Source organism: Vigna angularis, chromosome 4, assembly GCF_016808095.1.
Source record: "Vigna angularis cultivar LongXiaoDou No.4 chromosome 4, ASM1680809v1, whole genome shotgun sequence".
In the NCBI taxonomy this organism is placed as follows: domain Eukaryota; kingdom Viridiplantae; phylum Streptophyta; class Magnoliopsida; order Fabales; family Fabaceae; genus Vigna; species Vigna angularis.
This window is the reverse complement of record NC_068973.1, coordinates 924,318-945,554: the sequence shown is the minus strand read 5'-3', so window position 1 is coordinate 945,554 and position 21,237 is coordinate 924,318. Positions and strand designations below refer to the sequence as shown.

General features: G+C 29.9%; 1 protein-coding gene across 1 annotated transcript; it reads left to right on the top strand.

Annotated features, from left to right (window-relative positions):
* Nucleotides 1-10,277: 10,277 nt before the first annotated feature.
* LOC108322306 (phospholipase D zeta 1) lies at nt 10,278-21,073 on the top strand. The gene is made up of 20 exons (XM_017554354.2): nt 10,278-10,781; nt 11,594-11,695; nt 11,833-11,957; nt 12,051-12,192; nt 13,070-13,240; nt 13,359-13,532; nt 13,877-14,119; nt 14,259-14,375; nt 15,448-15,587; nt 15,716-15,865; nt 16,156-16,312; nt 16,405-16,938; nt 17,161-17,271; nt 17,553-17,699; nt 17,786-17,980; nt 18,052-18,153; nt 19,169-19,300; nt 19,380-19,445; nt 20,420-20,481; nt 20,576-21,073. The coding sequence occupies exons 1-20, from the start codon at nt 10,530-10,532 to the stop codon at nt 20,820-20,822; spliced, it is 3,369 nt and encodes a 1,122-aa protein (XP_017409843.1). The 5' UTR covers nt 10,278-10,529; the 3' UTR covers nt 20,823-21,073.
* The last annotated feature ends 164 nt before the right edge of the window (nt 21,074-21,237 follow it).

The window sequence follows — 21,237 nt, the reverse complement described above, 5'->3', positions numbered from 1 at the left end:
CCAGTTAAAATTTGGTTTTATTTTAACTATAACAATTAATAAAAAAAAAACTTATTTGCTGACCAAATTGAAGGTTGTTTTAATAATGTAAGAATATTTAAGAATATATAACCATCCAGTGAAATGAAAAGCTCCACAAAGTAACCAAAGAAAAATATATACCTTCCTTTTTGTTAGTTTGTAAACACTAAAGTGATTCATTTTTGTAATACACGATATTTTTGAAGAAAAAAAATTCATGTTTGTAGAATATCGAAGACTTGAATAAATAGATGTTATATTTCTAATCTCAACTGATCTTTTTTTATTTGTCAAAATGTGTTTATACAATTTGCATTTTCTAGTTTTAATATAAATCTAAAATGTTGTTTAATATGTATAAAAAATTTAACGTTGTTAAGTTAAAAAAATTATATCATTCAATTTTTTAAATTTGAAAACTAAAATGTATCAAAAGTGTAAAACATAAATTAATTTCAATTTTGAATATAATTTCAAAGACTGCAAACATATTTAAAATTATAAAATTAGTTTGAGAATAAAATAGAAGAAACAGTAGGAGAAACTTACTAACAGAAAACTATATAAGAAATAAGATTCACTTGGTAGTAAGGATAGAATGGAAAATTGAAGATTTCATGAGTTTAATTCCATTCATTAACACAAATCTAATATAATCTTAATAACTAAAATTTATTGATAAAATAGAAAAAAATAAACATATCAATTGAGGGGGGAAAATATATTATTATTTTCATCATAAAATTATGTGAAAGTTTAGTATTTATAATTTTGTTTTAATTAGTGGTTTTATTTCTGTTGGATACTGGGATTGAGAAGTTTTCAGCAACTAACATGTTAAATAATATAATACAGAATTAATATTTAAGATATTGTAAAAGAGATTAAGGAAAATGATTTTCTTTTATACAAACAGTCTTAATAAACGCATGCAAAAATTAGCATAGTAATTAGAGCAATTATCTAACACTAAAAAGTTGACTAACTAAAAGAAGAATCAGCTGTTATACCAATAAAAAAAGATAAACCATATTTCCTAAACTGTTCTCAGTTAACAAGTGAATCAATCAAACATGAACTAAAACGCAACAATTTTCTCAATAATTAATGTATAAAATAAATATAAGAATGAGACTATTCTAATAAAATTTATTGAAAATACGTAATTTATTATGTTAATATATATCTAAAATATTAAAGGAATTGGGAAATACGTAATAAAAGAGAGTAATATGATATAGTTTGCTTCATAATATAGAAACATTACCAAACAACGACAATAAAAAAATATATTGGTACATTAAATAATAATAATAGATTATAGATTATTGTGATCACATGTAAAAAAAGTTATTTAGAATATTAAATAAGATTCTTATATAAGTTGCAAGTATTTTTCTTTTATCACCATAGAAATAGAACAGCTATATAAAGTCTATTATCTATGTATCAAACGTATGGTCCAACATAGATCAATACTTTATATATGGTTGAATGGTCTAACAAATACTTTTGTTTTGCTATGGTTGAAACTCACAATATTTATTGTATTTAGTTTTAACTTTATTAAATTACTTTTTTAAGATATATATTTAATCATTTCAGTTCTTTTCTTTCTTTTTAATATTTTAATTTTTGTTAATTAAAACGTATAACTATCAATTTTAAATATTCAATTATATAAACATTTAGTTTTTTAAATAACTTATAAAATTTTATTTTATTCTCTCTCTGGTTTTTAGTTTTATTTTTGTTTCATTTAAAAAACCTTTGTCTGGTTACACATTTTTCATTCTTCATATTTCAAGTCCAACAATGTATGTTCTCTTTCAATATTTACATAAAATGAGAAAAGGTATGAGATTTCGATTATTTTCTCTTTTTCTAATCACCATTTTTATGCCATTTTTTATTTGATATTTTATTTTAATATTTATAATGCATATCCTTTTAATCTTAAATATCTTTGAGATCATATCATGTTTGATTTTTATGTTTTATAAAAAAAGTTAATATTTAAAACATTACAATTAAATATGATTTTAATATTTTATAGAAAAAATATTGAATTAATATTTAAAACAATATATATAATTATGAGAACATCTATAATCAGAAATTCAATATTCAATTATAATATTGAAAGAAATAAAGACACAAATAAATAAAAGGAAAAAATAAAGACATAAATAAGTAAAACATTTTATTTGAGAAACAAAGTCCAAGTCACATTCTCTTTCCTATCATCCTTAACTACAAAATAACATAACAAAAAAATACTTTATTTTTTTTATTTCTTTTAAGTTAAAACTTTTCAACATTCAAAAGAGGATAAGGTGGCTTCACTTAATGATCTAATAGGGTAAGTTATATGTGTTAGTTTGGCTTAAGGTAAAATCGTGTAAAAGTTATTCTGGTCTTCATGTTGATATTTTGAGAGAAAGTTAAAATAAATATGTAAATAGTTTTTTTATAGGTGTAGACTTTTATTTATGATGAATTTATAGGATCATTTATGTTTTGAAAATTTTTGGAAAAGAATGTTTAGAGATTTTGAGAAGTAGGTGCATGCATTTTTGAAAACATAAGTAATTTAAAAAATTTATATTTTTTGTAAGAAAAATTATTATGCTAATAAATTAATTAGTTTAATATTTTTCCTTGATTTTGTTTAAGGTTTATAAAAAGTAATTTTTATTAGTCTACTCTTTCATTCATTCTCTGTGTTTATTTATTTTATTTTATTATTTTTATATGAAGAGAAATTACATATCATTAAAATATCTTCTTATTTAGGGAACTTATTTTTCGTACGATTAGATTTATTAGTCATTTTCGCTGTGTTAAAAATTGCATTATTGTTTCCCCATTCCCAGCCAATATTTTGACGATGTTTCATTATCAATAGAAAAACAATTTTACTTAGGAAAACTAGCCAGTGCAGGCTGACCAGGTAATAATCAGTTCAAAACTAAAAGCATGGATTGCCATCCTCAACATAAGAATTATAATAAAAATAAATCTAACATTACAGAATTTGGGGACGATTTTATTTTTAAATAAAATGTTAAGAAGTTCTGCCTTTTTTTTTATTTGTTTGAGAAACATTAGTTAAAATTGATTAATTAATTATTTAATTAATCCCTTAACTAAATGAATTTTATTGATTTTGTTATTAAGAAATGGGATTTAAGTCAAACTCATCCCACAAAAACGACTTTTAAGGTGAGGTTTGCACTCATTTATATATTATAAATTTGTCTTATCTCTAGTCGATGTGAGATTTCCAAGGTGGTCCGATAACAATCATATAGCGGGTGAAAAGAGAATGCCCACATAGATTTCGCGACTCTGATATCATATTAAGAAGTGAACTTTAAGCCTAACTCATCCCCACAAAACCGATTTGTAAGGTGAGGTTTGCACCCATTTATATATTATAAATTTGTTTTATCTCTAGTCGAAGTGGAACTTTCAAGGTAGTCTATCATGATTCTGATATTATATCAAGAAGTGAGTTTTAAGTCTAACTCATCTTCCACAAAACTGACTTGTAAAATGAGATTTGCACTCACTTATATATTATAAATTTGTTTTATCTCTAGTCGTTGTGTGACTTTCAACATTTGTTTCTCTCGTTAACCCAGAAACCTTCGGACCATTACACAGTTGACAGTCAAAAGCACATAAATTTCTATGCCCTCTTGTGTTCTTTCACTGTGCATCACGTACGAATGTTTTTGGAAAGAATGGAAGAAAAATAAAAGAAAAGAGAAGCAGCATGTCAAATATGAACAAGAATAGTTTGAAAGAGAAACATGCAGACAATATAGTATTATAAAACTACGTAAGAGGAAACTTCGTCACGAAATGTAACTAGAACAATATGTAAACTTTTTGAACATGCACATGTGCACCTATTCTAAATCGATGCATATAATCTTTCGAGTTGACGATGCATGACACATTAGAGACTCAGATACAATTCAATAATTTTTAAGTTGAAAAAAGAACAGAAAAATTAGAAGGTGCATGAACCAACAATGGATGTCCTAACTTTTGACCTCCCATCATCAGTGGGACCCCATACATAGTATAATCAGATATTTAACGTAGTTTTTCAAAGTGTCCTTTTCATATATGCAGTAGATTCCATTGTCTTTCAATGCTAAAAGCAAAAGGAAAGAAAACAAGACAAAAAATTGCACTGAATATGGCAGTGGCAATCGAAATTAATTATGCTTTCACGTTTTGCGTTTTCAAAAAGGATTTATGGAATTATCCGTTCTGTATGTTTTGTTTAAGTATTAAGAACAAAATTTAGTTTTGGTAGTCAAGATATATAGAATATATGTTAAGATAGGATCAATTATTTTATTCTATTTTAATTAGTTGTTTAATGTACCCATAATATATGTAGTTTACTTTATCTTATTATCTTTTTTGTCATGTTGGGTCAGTACAATATTCCCTGTAGAAATTCGTTAAAAAAATTATTCCATCTGACGATGTTATATCTTTTATATAATATATGTATTTAATCATTTGATTTCAACTATATAATGTCTTTACACTAAAATGTATTAAATAAAGAATAATGCTTAACAAATACAAGATATAATTGAGTTAGTAATTATATTGTATTTTGTTTTCTTTTTTCTTGAAGAAAAATAAAAAAAATAATATAAATTGGAAAAAAAATTCCACTTATTAAAATTTGGTTTTCTGGTGTTTTTTCTTTTTTAAAGTTTGGTTGTTTCGTGCTTCATATTGAAATTATTTCCCGTTAGACTTCTAAAATTAGGCTTTTGAGACAAAGGGTTGTAATTTGTTTACTTTTTAACTTTAACCTACCCTACTATTTACTTTGAAAGAGGGTGACACCTAATAGAATATAGGTCAAATGTCTATTATGTCAATGGTTAGTAGGAATCACAAAAACAAATTTTGCAAGTGTTTTTAAATGTGTTCTTTACAAACTGTGTATTTGGTCTAAATTTGAACGGTTTAATTGAGTTAGATAATTTAATTATTCAATCATTTCAATAATAGAGATAACAATATAAGTTGGTTTATCCGTTTTGATCTACTCTATATTTAATTTATGAAAAACAAGATAAGTCGGTCCAAATAGAAGATATGGGCTAATTTTTCTGTCTTTTATCGCATAATATTTGGTAATTGACTGGTCTGTGCTATGTGTAAGAAATTATTTGTTTTATAATTTCTTCTAAATATTAAGACGTGAGATTTTAATACTTTTATTTTTATTAAATTATTAAAAATAATAAATTTATAAGTTTATTTTTTAAAATAATATTTATAATTTTATAATTTCTAATATTTAAGTAAATCTTATTTAGAAATAGAAATGACTTTAAACTGAATTTAAACATTAAAATAAATATGAATTGAGAAATTATTTTTGGATAAATTGGACCTGAATGAGTTAACTACTTTTAGCTGAACTATAAAAAAATATAAATAAAAAAGTTGTTTAAAAAAACATACAATATATTGTTGGTGTTACTGGATTTAAGAATTTAAATAAGTGTTTTTATAACTAAATACACTTATTTATAACTAAATAAGTGTTTTTATAACTAAAAAAACATACAATATATTGTGTTTTTATACACAAATGGTGAGTTATGCAAGATGGATATAAACAGATCCGTAGGCTAAAATACTCTGTTTATTTGACACTTTTTCTCGTGTATTTGCGGAATATCCTGACTCACTTCACATTATCATTCCTAATTAATAATTTAATAGATTGACTTAAATTATATAGGATTTAGTTAATTTCAATTCAATCTATAAAAGACTTTTTTTTTCTGATTAAAAAGATTACTGTTCGATATTTTAATTATTTGTTATTTTTTTTATACTTAGTCTACAATTATAACTTTTTACTTAATTTTACACACAATAAATATATAATCTACTTTTAAAAATTAAATAATTTTAATTTAGTTATAAGATCATGGTAAACTTTTATATTTTAATTAAGTTTTTATTAATATTTTTAGTTTATTAAATGTTTAATAATTTTTATATTTTTTAATTGAATATTTGAAGTTTGTTTTCTAGTTGTTCCATATCTTACTTTATTTGTTTCTAAAAATATGATAATTTGTAGTTAACTTAGAATAATATTGGAATTGACGTGGAATATCGAGAGACTTTTAATATTTTAATTGCAATATTGTTTTATATTAATTATAAAAGTTTATATTTTTTAAATATGTGGAGACAAGAAGGTAAGTCGATAGACAAATTAACAATCACTTCATCTGATTAATTAAAAAAAAATTCAAAAACTTTATTGAAAAATATAAAAATTTTAAATGCTCAATAAATGAAAAAAAAAAATCACAGAGTGAATTACAAAAAAAAAAAACTCAAATTTATAAAAGGCTTTAAACTCAGTTAAAACTAAAAAAAAGTATTCTTAAAAAATGTTTAAAAAATATGAATTGTAATAAATTTTGTAAATTTGACTTAACTTACTATGATAGAATTAAGTTTAAATTGATTCATAAAGCATATAGAAAAATCGGACCCCATTAACTAAGTTTTTATTTATTTTTATTGAAGTTGAAGGATGAATATGCTCAAATCCAATTCAATCTTAAAATGAGTCTCTATCTTTCACATTATAACTATTACATCTACACCTATTCTCATGTTTGAGGCTATATGATTTTTTTTTATGTGTATTGATTATTCATTTTTATGTATTTATTTGCATCGAGTGTGAAATATAATTTTTGTAAATTTCACATGAATTTTTAAATTTCAGTTTTATTTCTGGCATGCAAAACACTCTTCCTTTCTCAGCCATCCCTGTTCTACTAAAAAATAACGTTAATGAAAAACTTTTTGAGATGAGTGATAGTGATGGTGTGGTGAGGCGAAGGGTGTTGGAGTCTTTTCCTAGTATTTCATGGTGTAATTAGTAATTGTGGAGGTTGAGAAAGCAATGGCCTTATTGTAGTCAATGTGGGTTCGTAAATAGATATTAAGCCCAGTCCATCTCTACCGAGGAAGAATAGTAATATTTAATGGAAATTTTAACCCAGTACCACATTTAAAAGGGATTGTCCTTAGCACAATATGCAACAATATTTATCTATCTAAAATACTATTTTGTACTACAAATAAATAAACAGTATTTAACTTAGTACAATAGTAGTGTTTTGTTTCTAAAGATAAAAAACAGATGATGTAAATTATATATTGTAGATTTATCCAAAATCAAATGAGTTAGTGTGTTTAATATTTAATATGCATTAAATTATAATACCAATAATAAAACGATAATTATAATAATAAAATTATGAGTAACAATGATACTCGACTAATAATAGGTAAAGAATTTTATGTCATATGAATCGTCGATAACTAAAAAATATTTAATTATTGGACTAACTTTTCCAAATTATTTTAAAATTAGTGGTATTTACACTTTTCTTTATTGATAAAAAATTAATAAAATTATCACTATAAAAAATAAATATAAATAATTTTATATATAAAAATATTTTTTTCTTATTATAAATAGTTCTTTTAGTTTAAAAACAAGATTAAGTTTGAAATAGTTAAATATAAAAAAGTTAAATTAAAAAAAAAAAGTCATTTAAAAATAAAATATTTTAGGTTAAAAAATGGTTATTTATCAGAAATTGTGTATAAATTTTAAGTTAAATATATTAGAAAATTTATTTTAATATCTATTTTACTTTTTAAAGATTGTGTAGAAATTGTTTTACTTTTTTATTATTTTATTATTTAATTTCATTTTTATTTATACTTATTTTACTATCACACGTGATGAGGGTTATTTTATCTTATTTATTTATTTATTTTAATTTTTAATTATATATATATATATATATATTTATTTATTTATTTTACTCTTTTATTCATTTATTTATCTCTAACATCTATAATAATATATAAATAGAATACACTATGTCCACAGTTACTATTCTACTTCTATCCTTAACAATTATTTTCTTAACTTATTTTTATATTTAAAATTGAAAATTTGTGTCAACTCTTTTTTGAATATATCAATTATTAAAAACAAACCTTTATCTACAGAGTATAATTCTCTCTCTATTCTCATTTGCTTGACGGTTTATTTGTTAAACTTTTATTCTATCTTTCTCAACCATTTGATATTTGATGGTGGGTGATCTTAACAAATCAAGTTATAATAAACTCATATGTAAAATTAAAATTTTAATTCAATTTTATAAAATTACTTTATAAACTAATGTTTATAGTTATATAGAATTTGTCTTTATTTTTAATTTATGTAGAATCTCAAACAAATTTTTTATTTGGTTTTTTAAATAAATTTTATTATTTAATAGTTATTTAGTTATGACTTATTAAAGGCAATGATTTAGTTTCTTATGCATAAATGTATATGCATGAACCAAAATTATTTTGAAGTTGTGAACACAATAATAGTTTTAAAAAAAATAGTTTTTAAATGAATATAAATATTTATAACGAGTTGTTGATAAGTTTCTTTCGTGTGATGATGCATTTAAGCAGAATTGGAAAAAACATTTGCAAAATCAGGCAAATTACGTGTTTACGAAGACTTTCTTCATTTAAAAAACTAAACAAACCTTTTGCGTATCATCAAAAGAATAAAAAACATAGTAAAAATCGATGTAACAAAATTTAAGAAATTTTAATTTTAATAATCTGTGATATGATAAAGTTTTGATAATTTCAGTTTTAATTTTGAACTAATATGATTATCTGTTTATATTTTCTGATTTTTTTAAACTAATAGCATCTACTAAAGTTTTAATAATCAAATGACTATATCTTTATTGTTTTATTTTTTATTTTTCTTTTTTATTTTTACAACTTCAGCTCTTACAAAGCAAGTGATAACAACTTCTCAATAAAAACAAATGTGTGATGGAAACTTCAACTCTAAAATATAGATTACACTTTAAATATGGTGATTAATATCAAGGAGGTTAATTAACATCAAAATATCACCACATATTTAGGGTTACTGTTATTTTATTTAGAAAGCAATTATTAATGGATGTAAAACTTTAAATAATATAGAGAAATATAAAGAGAAGAATTATATATAAATATAACAAATGTAATTTACATTATTATGTATAACTTGAGTGCCATGTTTCTTTCTTAATATCAAAATTTGAGGCATATGATTTGTCAATATTTTTTTCAAGTGTGTTTTGGTCAAACGTTCAATCATCTATTCACCAATGGATCAAATTAAGGATCCACCATAGAATTTGCAACTTTCATTTTTCAAACAAATCCATTTTAGCCGTCTTTTGACCCATCATCCAACCTACCATTCAAAAACGTTGAACCCTAAAATCAACTAACCACTCTTTAAATCTTATATATTTCTACAACTTTTCAAACCCTACCTTCTAGATTGCATCCAAACAAAATAAATAATAATACCCATCTAAATCACACTAACAAAAATCATTAAAACTTTCGATGATTTTCTTCGTGATATTTTAACTTAATGGCTTAATAAAATTTTTGATATATACAGTTTTTAAATTATATATGTTTGTACTATATTCAATAGTGTTAAATTGTTTAAAAATTAAAATTTAAGACGGTTTAAATATTCTTACTCATTTTATTATTCAAAATGTCTTTTAAAGATTTTTAAAACTAAAATCGTGACAAAATTTCACACTTCAAAACGAAATATCTTAAAGTATGATTATTCACACTAACAATATTATTGCTCGACGACTTTGGAATCGAAAAACCTATTATTCACCGTGAAACTTATATGTTTAACACATTCAATAGTCTCACGTGAGTTCGAGATTAAAACAATATCCTTATTTTTCTTTTTAATTTTTCTATTTGATTTATTTATTTATTTTTAATATGAGATTAATCTCTTTTATATTTTTTTATCATACATTCCTTAATTAAGTTTTAGAGCTATCTATTATATGTGTCATGTTTAATTTTTTAAAAGCATCCCCTTTCCCTTGATTTATTGTAAAAGTTATAAAACAAAATTTCGAATCTAATTAAAAATTAATATTGAAAACGTCAAAAGAGTTGAATGGTTTTCCTAACATAAAATTGTAGAATTTAATAGTTTTTAGTCCTAAGATATTTTAGCATTTAAATTTATTTTATAATTAATTGAATTTTTTGGAAAGGAAAAAGGCAAGGACTAGAAGGCGAGTGAAGAAGAAATCAAATTTGTGCGCACTCTTTTGGCGTTGTTCACAGTTCAACTCTTATTCCGAGTTTTCCTCTTCTAAAGAAAACTAGCGTTCTTCTCTCTCTCTCTCTCTCTCTCTCTCTCTCTCTATCTCTCTCTTTCTTTCTCTCTCCCTGAATTTGTTTTTGGATCCGAAACCACCAACGACGTCGTTGCACCACCTCTTCCTTGAAACGTGTTGCGTTTGATTACCTAATCGTTCCCTATCGCCGGCGACGTCGATTCAATTTCAATGGCCACGGAGCAGTTGATGTCCAGTGGCGGTCCTCGCTACGTTCAGATGAAATCCTCGCCACCGCCGTCTCCGCCGGCTGCGACTGCCGAGGAGATGTCATCGGTTCCGTCGTTCCGGCACAGCGGCGCCGAGGCCAATCGGATTTTCGAGGAATTGCCGAAAGCCTCCATCGTCTCCGTGTCTCGCCCCGACGCCAGCGATATCAGCCCCATGCAACTCTCTTACACCATTCAGGTTCAGTACAGACAGGTAACGTGCCATCTTGTCTCACACTCACTGTGTGTTCGTGATTTCGTGGAATTCAATTCTTAATAAAATGGAAATCTCTGATCGCAAGCACTGGTGCCAATTGTGTGAAGCTAAAGCGTGCGAAATCCAAGCGAATTGGATCCTTTATCTGAATCCGGTTGCTTCTTCATACGCCGTGTTTGTACGTGTGCGTATATACTTACGTACGTAAGTGTGTATGTATTTGGCAAGTATATCGTAGGGTTTAATTTGAACCAGAAATTCGTGATGCAATGGCTCTGTAGTTTGTTTCTATTTTCCTAACACTGCAACTTAGTTAGCTTTGGACTTTTCCTATTAATTTTACTTTCTCAGAACTACACTTTAAGCTTTTTCTCATTTACTTCTGCTGTTCATCGGCTTTGGAGTTGTTTAGAGTTGAAGTGCGTATAAAAAAGACAAAAAATAAAAAATAAAAATAAACGGTGGTGTGAGAAATAGTTTAAACCTTTATTGGCCTTGTTTGAGGGGCAGCCCAAGACTTGGCTGTAAAGTTGAGCCTTAGTGACCAGTTTGTCATGAATTCTTATCCGGAAGTAGTCTCCTTGTACATGCAAGGGTAAGACTGCGTGCAATGACTATCCTCTATAACTTTGCATAGCTTGGAAACTTCTGGCACTGGGGTATGTTAGTTTTAAATGTTGGCCTGGCCTATATAGCTGTCGCCGCCCCAGAGATATTTGTACGGAAGAGAAGCATTGTTTGTTAAATATTTATTTTTTTCAGTCTTCATTCCTACGGGAGGATACTTATATATCTCATTTGCATTTTAGTTCAAGTGGGAGTTAATGAAGAAAGCTCATCAAGTATTTATTTTGCATTTCGCATTAAAAAAACGTGCCTTCATTGAGGAAATCCATGAGAAGCAGGAACAGGTGAGCAGTGTTATTTATATTTCTTTAATGATATATACACAATGGCTACAGTACATTATTGTCTTATTTGTCGATATCCTTTGTGTCTAGCTAAGTTTGGATTTTGATGTAATGTTCACTGAAATATTATATTAAAGGTTAAAGAATGGCTTCAAAATCTAGGAATTGGAGAACACAATGCTATGGAGCAAGATGACGATGAAGGTGATGATGAAACAATCCCATTGCATACTGATGAAACTCATGAAAGTGCTAGGGACAGGTGATCCCCAGCGTGCAACTTCTATGGAGCACTCTATAACTGTAACATGTTGATTTGTGATCATAATATTGTATACGTTTGTTTCTTGCGCAGAGATGTTCCATCTAGTGCTGCTCTACCAATTATACGACCAGCCTTGGGAAGACAGCAGTCTATTGCAGAGAGGGCAAAGAGAGCAATGCAAGGATATTTGAATCACTTTTTGGGAAATATCAGTATTGTGAATTCTCATGAGGTATGCTTTGTGTATGAGCTTTTGAAATTTATGTTGTCATGTTATGGAACACAGTCATTGATTCATTGTCATTTGGTGTCAGACATTTCACATATGCATAGAATATTACAGTTTGATGTTATGGGTTGGGTTATTTGTTAAGCAAATGTAGACATGTCTCTTCACTGCTGTGGCAATGGAATGACTTAATCTTTTATATTAGTTTCATTGAAAAGCAACGAGATGCATGTTATCCTACTATTGTGGGGGGTGGCAAGTATCAGATATTCAGATGTACACATCCATGCCCCCTCATTAGCTGAGGGGCTTCCATGAGGAAAATCCATCTGTACTAGATCACAAGCTAGTAACTTTACTGTTGCACCAAAACTTACTATGGGATATTAGTTTTATTATAAATATTGATCATCCAAGTTCGTCAACACACTTTGCTTGTGAAATCCTGGCATCTGATTACTAGATTTGGCAGGGAAGGCTGACATCATGAATCTGTTTCTAGTGTGGCTGAATTGGTTCTTGTTCTGGTTCTAGTCTGGAATAGCCTCTCCACTCTAAGGGTTAAAGTTACATGTATCTGATCCTTCCTAGTCCCCACTATGGTGGGAGCTTGGGCTCTGGGCTGCCTATTGGTTCTGCAGGGCTTGAATTTAAACAAATTACTGCCATGGTTTTTGGCAGCCATATTTAATACATGTAATGTGATGTGGACCTTGAAACTTGTAAAGCATATTTTATTTTCAGCTAAAATCCATGCCTAATTAAGTTAATTTTTCGCTGCTTTATTGGTTTTTTATCTTCTCCATTTGATTTGTTGTTGAAACTGTGGTTTTTATGATCACTAAATGCTGTTTTTACTATAAGAAGTGTTTTTCTCTAGGTTTGCAAGTTTTTGGAGGTATCAAAGTTGTCTTTTTCACCTGAATATGGCCCCAAGCTAAAGGAAGAATATGTGATGGTGAAACATTTGCCCAAAATCCTGAAGGATGATGACTCCAGAAAGTGTTGTTTGTCTGACTGTTTCAGTTGCTGTAATGACAACTGGCAAAAGGTAAAGAATCATGCTTTTGGATATGCTTCACTTATCTCGTTATTTAAATATTTTTAGGTAACTTTTGTTATATTTGGTTTAATTTTACATTATTACTTCCCTGTATTTTTATGTTCAGGTATGGGCTGTACTGAAACCTGGATTTTTGGCATTGCTGGCAGATCCTTTTGATACACAGCCTCTGGACATAATTGTTTTTGATGTACTGCCAGCCTCGGATGGGAATGGGGATGGTCGTTTATCACTGGCAAGTGAAATGAAGGAACGGAATCCATTACGCCATTCGTTCAAGGTGAGATGGGTGCTCTTTTGTGCTTAAATATGTTTATTTTATATCATATCTTGAGTAAATCCCCAATTTGGTCTTTCAAATAGTTTCAGAACATCAAGTGGATCCTCTAATGATAATGTTTGGTCATCGAGTGTTCAATCCCAGTAAACTAGTAATTTTGGGAATTTGAAAGCTTTCTTTTGACAACCAAATTGATGTTCCAAAATTCTTTTCAGGACCGAATTGAGGTTTATTCTTATGTAATTACTAGCAATTAACTGACGAGTGGTTGTTATCAGATGTATGGTAATACTATACAGAGGAACATACCTTTTCAAACTTTAACACCAAACTAAATATTATAGGTGGCTTGTGGAATCCGCAGTATCAGAATTAGAGTGAAAAGTAGAAGTAAAGTCAAAGATTGGGTTGCTGCAATTAATGATGCTGGACTCAGGCCTCCGGAAGGCTGGTGTCATCCTCACCGTTATGGTTCATTTGCTCCTCCAAGAGGCTTAATTGAAGATGGAAGTCAAGCCCAGTGGTTTATTGATGGGCGAGCAGCATTTGAGGCCATTGCTTCTGCAATCGAGGCTGCAAAATCAGAGGTTTGTTTTTTTACTGCCTTAACATTCAGGCCCACTTTTTTACACACCTATACATAGGCAGAAAGGTAGAGACTGAGAGGGAGAGAGAGATTAATGGTTGTTTTAGAGATTATGCTCAATTATTGAAAGATTCATGCAGATATTTATCTGTGGGTGGTGGCTGTGCCCAGAACTGTATCTACGGCGACCTTTTCACACTCATGCTTCATCAAGGCTTGATAATTTGTTGGAAGGAAAAGCTAAGCAAGGGGTTCAGGTAACAATTTATATGAACTCGTGCGCAATGCCTTGCCTTTTTAAGGGACTCTTTTTGTCTGGGTTATTTAACTTGTAAGAGACAAGTATAATACAACCGTTCCAAAGATTTTAGTATGATAGCTTTCAGTCATCTTATCTGCAATCGTTTTCCAATGTAATAATGTTGTGTCTTTCACTGGAGGACTCCTTGTTCTATGTTGCTGGTCATGTCCCGAGTTTATTTATTTGCAAAGTGTCTGTGTTCAGTTTGGGGCCTTGCCCACATTTGACCTGTCTTTGAACCCTTGGTTTGGCTGAAGCAAATGGATATGGACCCGTAAATATGCTTGTGTGGCCTAAGGGTTTGAAATTTGATTAACTGCTCCTTGTAATCTTCACTAGTAAAAGTGAATATTGTGTTCATCCTTGGACATTGGCCTAAATTTCACTGTAGGTACACACATTTAAATTTATGGTCTATTTTTCTTCTCCCAGGTTTCTGTATGAGCATCTTGTTTCAACAGTTTTTTTCTTGTTTCTAAAATTTTGAGTCATTACATAGCACATGAATCATGGACTTTAAGAACGCAGTCAAAAACTACTTAAGCAATGTATTAAAACCTGTCAAATAATTTTTTGACAGTGTCCATGCTTCTGCTTTTTGTCGTATGTGAGCCAAAATCCATGCATTTTACTTGATTAGGTAGGGAGGGATGATTGCTTGTTGTCTTTGAATTGTCTTGCATAGCGCTAGGATATTTCTAAAAATGACTGAGTAAAACTTTGTTATTGATCTCCCCTCTCTTGGTAGAACAAGTAGGTCCACAATTTGCTTTATTGTTTGTTCTATGAATGGTGTACTGGCTGAATGTTTTCATACCACATATAGAACTGTATTTTTTTATAAACGATTTTAATGTCATAGTGGAGAAGAGTAGATGAATTGATTTTATAAGATCAGTACAGTCTATACTATCAAAACGTAGTTGCAAAGGCACTCATCTGTGTTGTATGCCACCTGGGCAATGCATGTCCAAACTCCTTTATTTCCATGGAAGTGTTGAGATTTGCTTGAATTATTTTTAATGCAGATTTACATTCTTCTCTACAAAGAGGTGGCTCTTGCTTTGAAAATCAACAGTGTTTATAGCAAGAAAAAGCTTCTTGGCATTCATGAGAATGTGAGGGTATTACGCTATCCTGACCACTTTTCTACTGGTGTTTACCTGTGGTATGGAATTACCGAAAACTTGGTGTTTAGTCTATATGGTCTTATAACAAACTTGTATTTTTTCCAAGAAAAGATCATTTATACTGCACGTTTTTGGTTTCTTATTTGTTTGTGATTATTACATACAGGTCACACCATGAAAAACTTGTCATTATTGATAACCATATTTGCTTTATTGGAGGACTGGATTTATGCTTTGGTCGTTATGACACATCTGAGCATAACGTAGGAGATTTCCCTCCTCTAACCTGGCCGGGAAAAGACTATTATAACCCAAGGTAAGTTTTGTGAATAGAGTGTATAATCACGAAGGCACATTGTAAGATTTTGTTAGCATGCTGTGATACAATTATACAAGTATACAATTCTATATCAGTTCCTAAGATTGATCCTAACATTTTATATATATAATATATGATGTGCCCCAATAAATATCTATGAAAATTTCAAAGGAAATGATTGGCAAGGTTGTGCCTGGAATGTGTTACAATATGTCATTCATCTTTGATTGATTAGAGACTAGCTCTTACCTGTTGAACACAAGTCATTTTATTTTCAATTTTGACAGAGAATCTGAACCAAATTCATGGGAAGATACAATGAAAGATGAATTGGATCGTGAGAAATATCCTCGTATGCCTTGGCACGATGTTCATTGTGCCCTTTGGGGACCACCTTGCCGTGACATTGCTAGGCACTTTGTTCAGCGATGGAATTATGCAAAGGTTAGTCATATTTTACCATTGGATGCCTTGAATCATTCCAGTTCTATTCCTATATTCCCAATAGGAAATAATCTTGTTTTTGTTCAAATCAGAGGAACAAAGCTTTATATGAGGAAGCAATACCATTACTAATGCCTCAGCATCATATGGTTATTCCACATTACTTGGGAAGAAGCCGAGAGATACAGATTCAAAGTGGGAACATAGACAATCAAACAGTTCTTAAAAGAGAAGATTCTTTTTCCTCATCTTCCCAAGACCAAGATATTCCTCTACTTTTGCCCCAGGAGTCTGATGGGTCGGATACTCATGAAGGAGACCAAAAGTTGAATGGTGTAATCTCCTCTTCACATTGCCTGGACAAGCCAAGAAGGATCAGCACTGGTCTTCCCTTTTCATTTCGCAAGGCTAAAATTGTAGCACTTGGTTCAGACACACCAATGAAGGGCTTTGTAGATGATCTGGATTCTGAGCATGATCGCGAGAAAATGTCTCTAGATAGAGTGGCTCATTCTGATTTGCAAAATACAGATCCAGAATGGTGGGAGACGCAAGAACGGGGTGACCAGGGAGGTTTTCCTGAGGAATCAGGACAAGTTGGTCCTCTTGCTTCCTGCCGTTGCCAAGTGCGTTGTTCTCATGACCTACTTAATAGTTAACTATTATTTATTGAGAAAAGTCAGATATTTTTAACACTTGGCATTTATCCTGAGTAAACTATATTGCTGGAATTATTAAATTTTTACAGGCGTGTATTAAACACTATTTTATTCCTTTTGTTCTTGTCTATCCTTTTAATTTTTCAACATTTGTTGGATATTTTTCTCAATAAACCTTTTCATTGATAGGTTATTAGGAGCGTGAGTCAATGGTCTGCGGGAACAAGTCAAACCGAAGAGAGCATCCATAGTGCTTATTGTTCTCTTATTGAGAAAGCTGAATACTTCATCTACATTGAGGTATTAAATAAACTTCCTCCTTTTACATTAGAATATATTAGCATATAGAATAAAAGAAAATCATTTATCTCTATTCTAATATATGCTAATATATATTCTAATAAATATATATTGTGATAGGTTTTATGGATTCTTGAACTGATGAAGCAATATTATATATTCTGCTCCTCTCTTCATTTTTTCAAATTAAAGGAGTGGTGGTTGTGATATTTTATTACATCCTTAATGTGTTCTGGATCTTTCTCTGACTGTTGTAATTCATTCTTGGGCACATATTCCAGAATCAGTTTTTTATCTCAGGTCTTTCTGGGGATGAGATGATACGCAATCGTGTGTTAGAAGCTTTGTACCGACGAATTATGCGAGCTTACAATGACAGAAAAACTTTCAGGGTTATAATTGTCATACCACTGCTGCCTGGCTTCCAGGTTCCTATCAATTTTATTCTTGTTTTATTTAAACACTGTAAATATTGCTTTTGCATAAATGTTAGACTGACTTTTCTGTTAACTAGGGGGGCCTTGATGATAGTGGTGCAGCATCTGTAAGAGCCATAATGCACTGGCAGTATCGAACCATTTGCAGGGGGCAGAATTCTATCTTGCATAATCTTTATGAACTTCTTGGTCCTAAAATACACGACTACATCTCTTTCTATGGTCTAAGGTCTTATGGTAGACTTAATGGGGGTCCTATGGCAACCAGCCAGGTATTCTTATACATCAATGGTTATGTACAGAGTTTGTTTCAGTCAGCTTAATGGTATAAACTTTTTTGCAGGTGTATGTTCACAGTAAAATCATGATTGTTGATGACAGTATAACTTTGATTGGATCTGCTAATATTAATGATAGGAGCTTACTTGGCTCCAGAGATTCTGAGGTACAGTTCCATGCCCTTTTCACTTTATTCGTTGCACATAGGGGTTCAAATTAACTTGTACTAAGTTCTCTGTATCTCATTTCATGCACCCTCATTGAAATAATTTTCATCCGTGCTAAATTTCATTATAGAAACAAGTTAGTTGCAATTGTTGAATTTGGAGGGGAAAGGAGAAATATAGAAATAAATGTTTAAGAGAGAATTGAGAATGATAATTCTTTATTATTCAAGAGAATGTGCATGTGTACATAAATTATACATAGCATTCATATCTGTAGACTCTTGGTAGTCTTAGGGGAGATTATTTTCGGGACTCATTAATTGACTGCAACTGCCTACTTACTAATTTCCGCAAACATTAAGTGCATTTTATCAGGATACATTAATGTATCATTTGATTCCTAATGAAACTGATATTTTGTTATCTTGTCGTGTGTATACATTTTATTGGAAGCGTGTAGACTGCAAATCTAATTCTCAGCCTTGATAAACTTTGAATTTTCTTCTTAAAATCCTTAGTTTGACATAAATGTGTTTGTGATAATTACGGAAATAAGAATCGTTCTTCATAGATATCATGATCATATCTTTATAATCAGAAATATCAAGATCACTCTAGGATCGTATCTTTATTAGTGGAGGATATAAAATTTCCTCTATTTATTTTATTGATTTCTGTTTATAAATATAAACAAACCATCCGTGCTTGTCACAAAAGCATACGATTTCAGTTCAATGTTACTCTTTATATATATATATATATAGTTTAACGTGTTAACAAATTCAGGGAACTCCCTAAAATAAAATATGTAACTAATGAATGAATAATTTCAACTGGCAGGTCTGTCTTATTGCAAACCCCCTTTTAGTCACCTTTAAAATTATGTATTGAATACATAAATTGGTCTGCTTACCATGTACTTTTTTCATATTCTTATTTTTGGCTTTAAGTTATCTGTTAATGCATAATTATTGAACCCCTTTCTGTTCCTTGAATCTTCTCACTGGAATTCAGATTGCCGTAGTTATAGAAGACAGAGAGTTGATTGGTTCTTATATGGATGGAAAACCTTGGAAAGCTGGAAAGTTTTCCTTGACCCTTCGATTGTCCTTATGGTCTGAGCACTTGGGTCTCCCTACAGGAGAGGTTGTTAATTTTACATTCTTAGTAAGTAGTTGTTTCATGTGCCTGATTTGTAATGATTATTTTAATATCTTTTCCTCAGGACAATCAAATAATGGACCCAGTTGTTGAATCTACTTACAAGGATATTTGGATGGCTACGGCAAAGGTAGTAAGAACAATAGAATGTTGATACTCGTTGCTAATTTCACCTCTTTTGATATGAATGATGGTATTTTAAGTGATATATTCTTATAAACTTACTAGTGTTATATGGAAATTTTCGTGCATAAGTTTATTCTTCTAAAAGTATTTTTTGCATAAATAGTTATCCTTTAAAGTGGCCTCTGCTTTCTTCATTATATCATTGCCCATCCATTTAGTTAATTATTGAAGACCGGAATTGATGATAGCTGATACATATTTGCTTGTTCATTTTGTGTCTGTTTTGAGGTTTATTTTCTTTTCTTTTCAATTTCTTTTTGGCTAAATAGCAAATTGCCTACTTCAACTTTAATTTTGTTTAAATTGGATATGATGGAGAATACCCTTGCAAGTTGGAACCTAATGAAGTTGGAACCTAAGAAAAATCTTTTTGAAATCATTAAAAAGGACATAAAACCTAATGAAGTTGCTGAGGATTTGATTTTATGACAAGTAAATGATGATATTGTTTGATTCATGTGGCCAACTATATTAAAAAAAGATTGTCAAAATATCTAGCATGGTCAGTTAGTGTCAGTTTAAATTCTAATCTCAGTGTGGGGGGGATAACGGGCAATACTGGATATGCATCTGTGAAGGACAGATCTATAGTATGTGCTTGAACTTTATGGCATGAAAGTTTTGCACTTAATTGTTGACTCTTCCAGAGTCCTTTTACACTGCAATGCACCAAAGCCCGTGGGAAGTTATTTAGGTTGCATTACTATTTAGTTGTACAAGATATTTATGATTATATATTTTCGGTTTTACACGGTTAGCCTCGTAACATTGCGGACACAAAACACACAAAAACAAATATGCACATGTTTTTCTAGGTGATTTGAGTTCCTCTTGGAGATCTTGTGATGATTCTGAATAGCTTAATGAGAAATTTTTTCAGTAATAAAACTGATAATTATCCCTGGATACGTTTTACAGACAAATACTACAATTTACCAGGATGTCTTTTCTTGCGTACCTAATGATCTGATACACACCAGGTATGTCAGTAATAATTTTGCCCATCGTACATCTTTTGATGAAACTTCTCCATTGTCAGTCCCTAACATTTATTTTAATCGTATGTTTTTGCAGACATGCCTTCAGACAAAGTGTGCTTTTTTGGAAAGAAAGGATTGGTCACACGACCATTGATTTAGGAATAGCCCCAGAAAAATTGGAATCCTATCGTGATGGAGGCATTAAGAACACCGATCCCTTGGAGAGATTAGCATCAGTGAAGGGTCACCTGGTCTCTTTTCCCTTGGAGTTCATGTGTCAGGAAAGTCTGAGACCTGCTTTTAATGAAAGCGAATACTACGCTACTCAAGTTTTCCATTGAGTACGATGTCTCCCAGTACATAACATATCTTGGGTTTTCTTTTTCAATTTTTATAGGTTATAATTTAATACCTGCAGAATTCTTTTTATTACAATTCTGCTGGTGAGAAAAAGAAAAGGGTGGGGTGGGGGTTCGGAGACACGGTATAATCACGATATTCTTGTAGAGAATGTATCTGTAACTGTTCACTGTATAAATGATATCAATTTAATTTTTATAAAAAAATCTGTTCAATAATATTCGTAGACAAAGATGTACACTACAAACTGACAACGTTTCGTAAGAATATGCTATATTTCGTTGCCATTACTGGTTTCTTTGTCCCCTATTGTTGAATTAACCTTTTTTTGTCTTAAAAACCAGTCAATATAATCTATGATGATAAAAAATGTGATGTAAACGTGTGCTGTAAATT

Excerpts from the sequence above, each read along its gene's own strand:
- LOC108322306 (XM_017554354.2), top strand. The coding sequence starts at position 10,530 with ATGGCCACGGAGCAGTTGATGTCCAGTGGCGGTCCTCGCTACGTTCAG. Across the intron at positions 14,376-15,447 it reads AAGCTAAGCAAGGGGTTCAG|ATTTACATTCTTCTCTACAA; the intron begins GTAACAATTTAT and ends TTTTTAATGCAG. Across the intron at positions 17,272-17,552 it reads AATACTTCATCTACATTGAG|AATCAGTTTTTTATCTCAGG; the intron begins GTATTAAATAAA and ends CACATATTCCAG.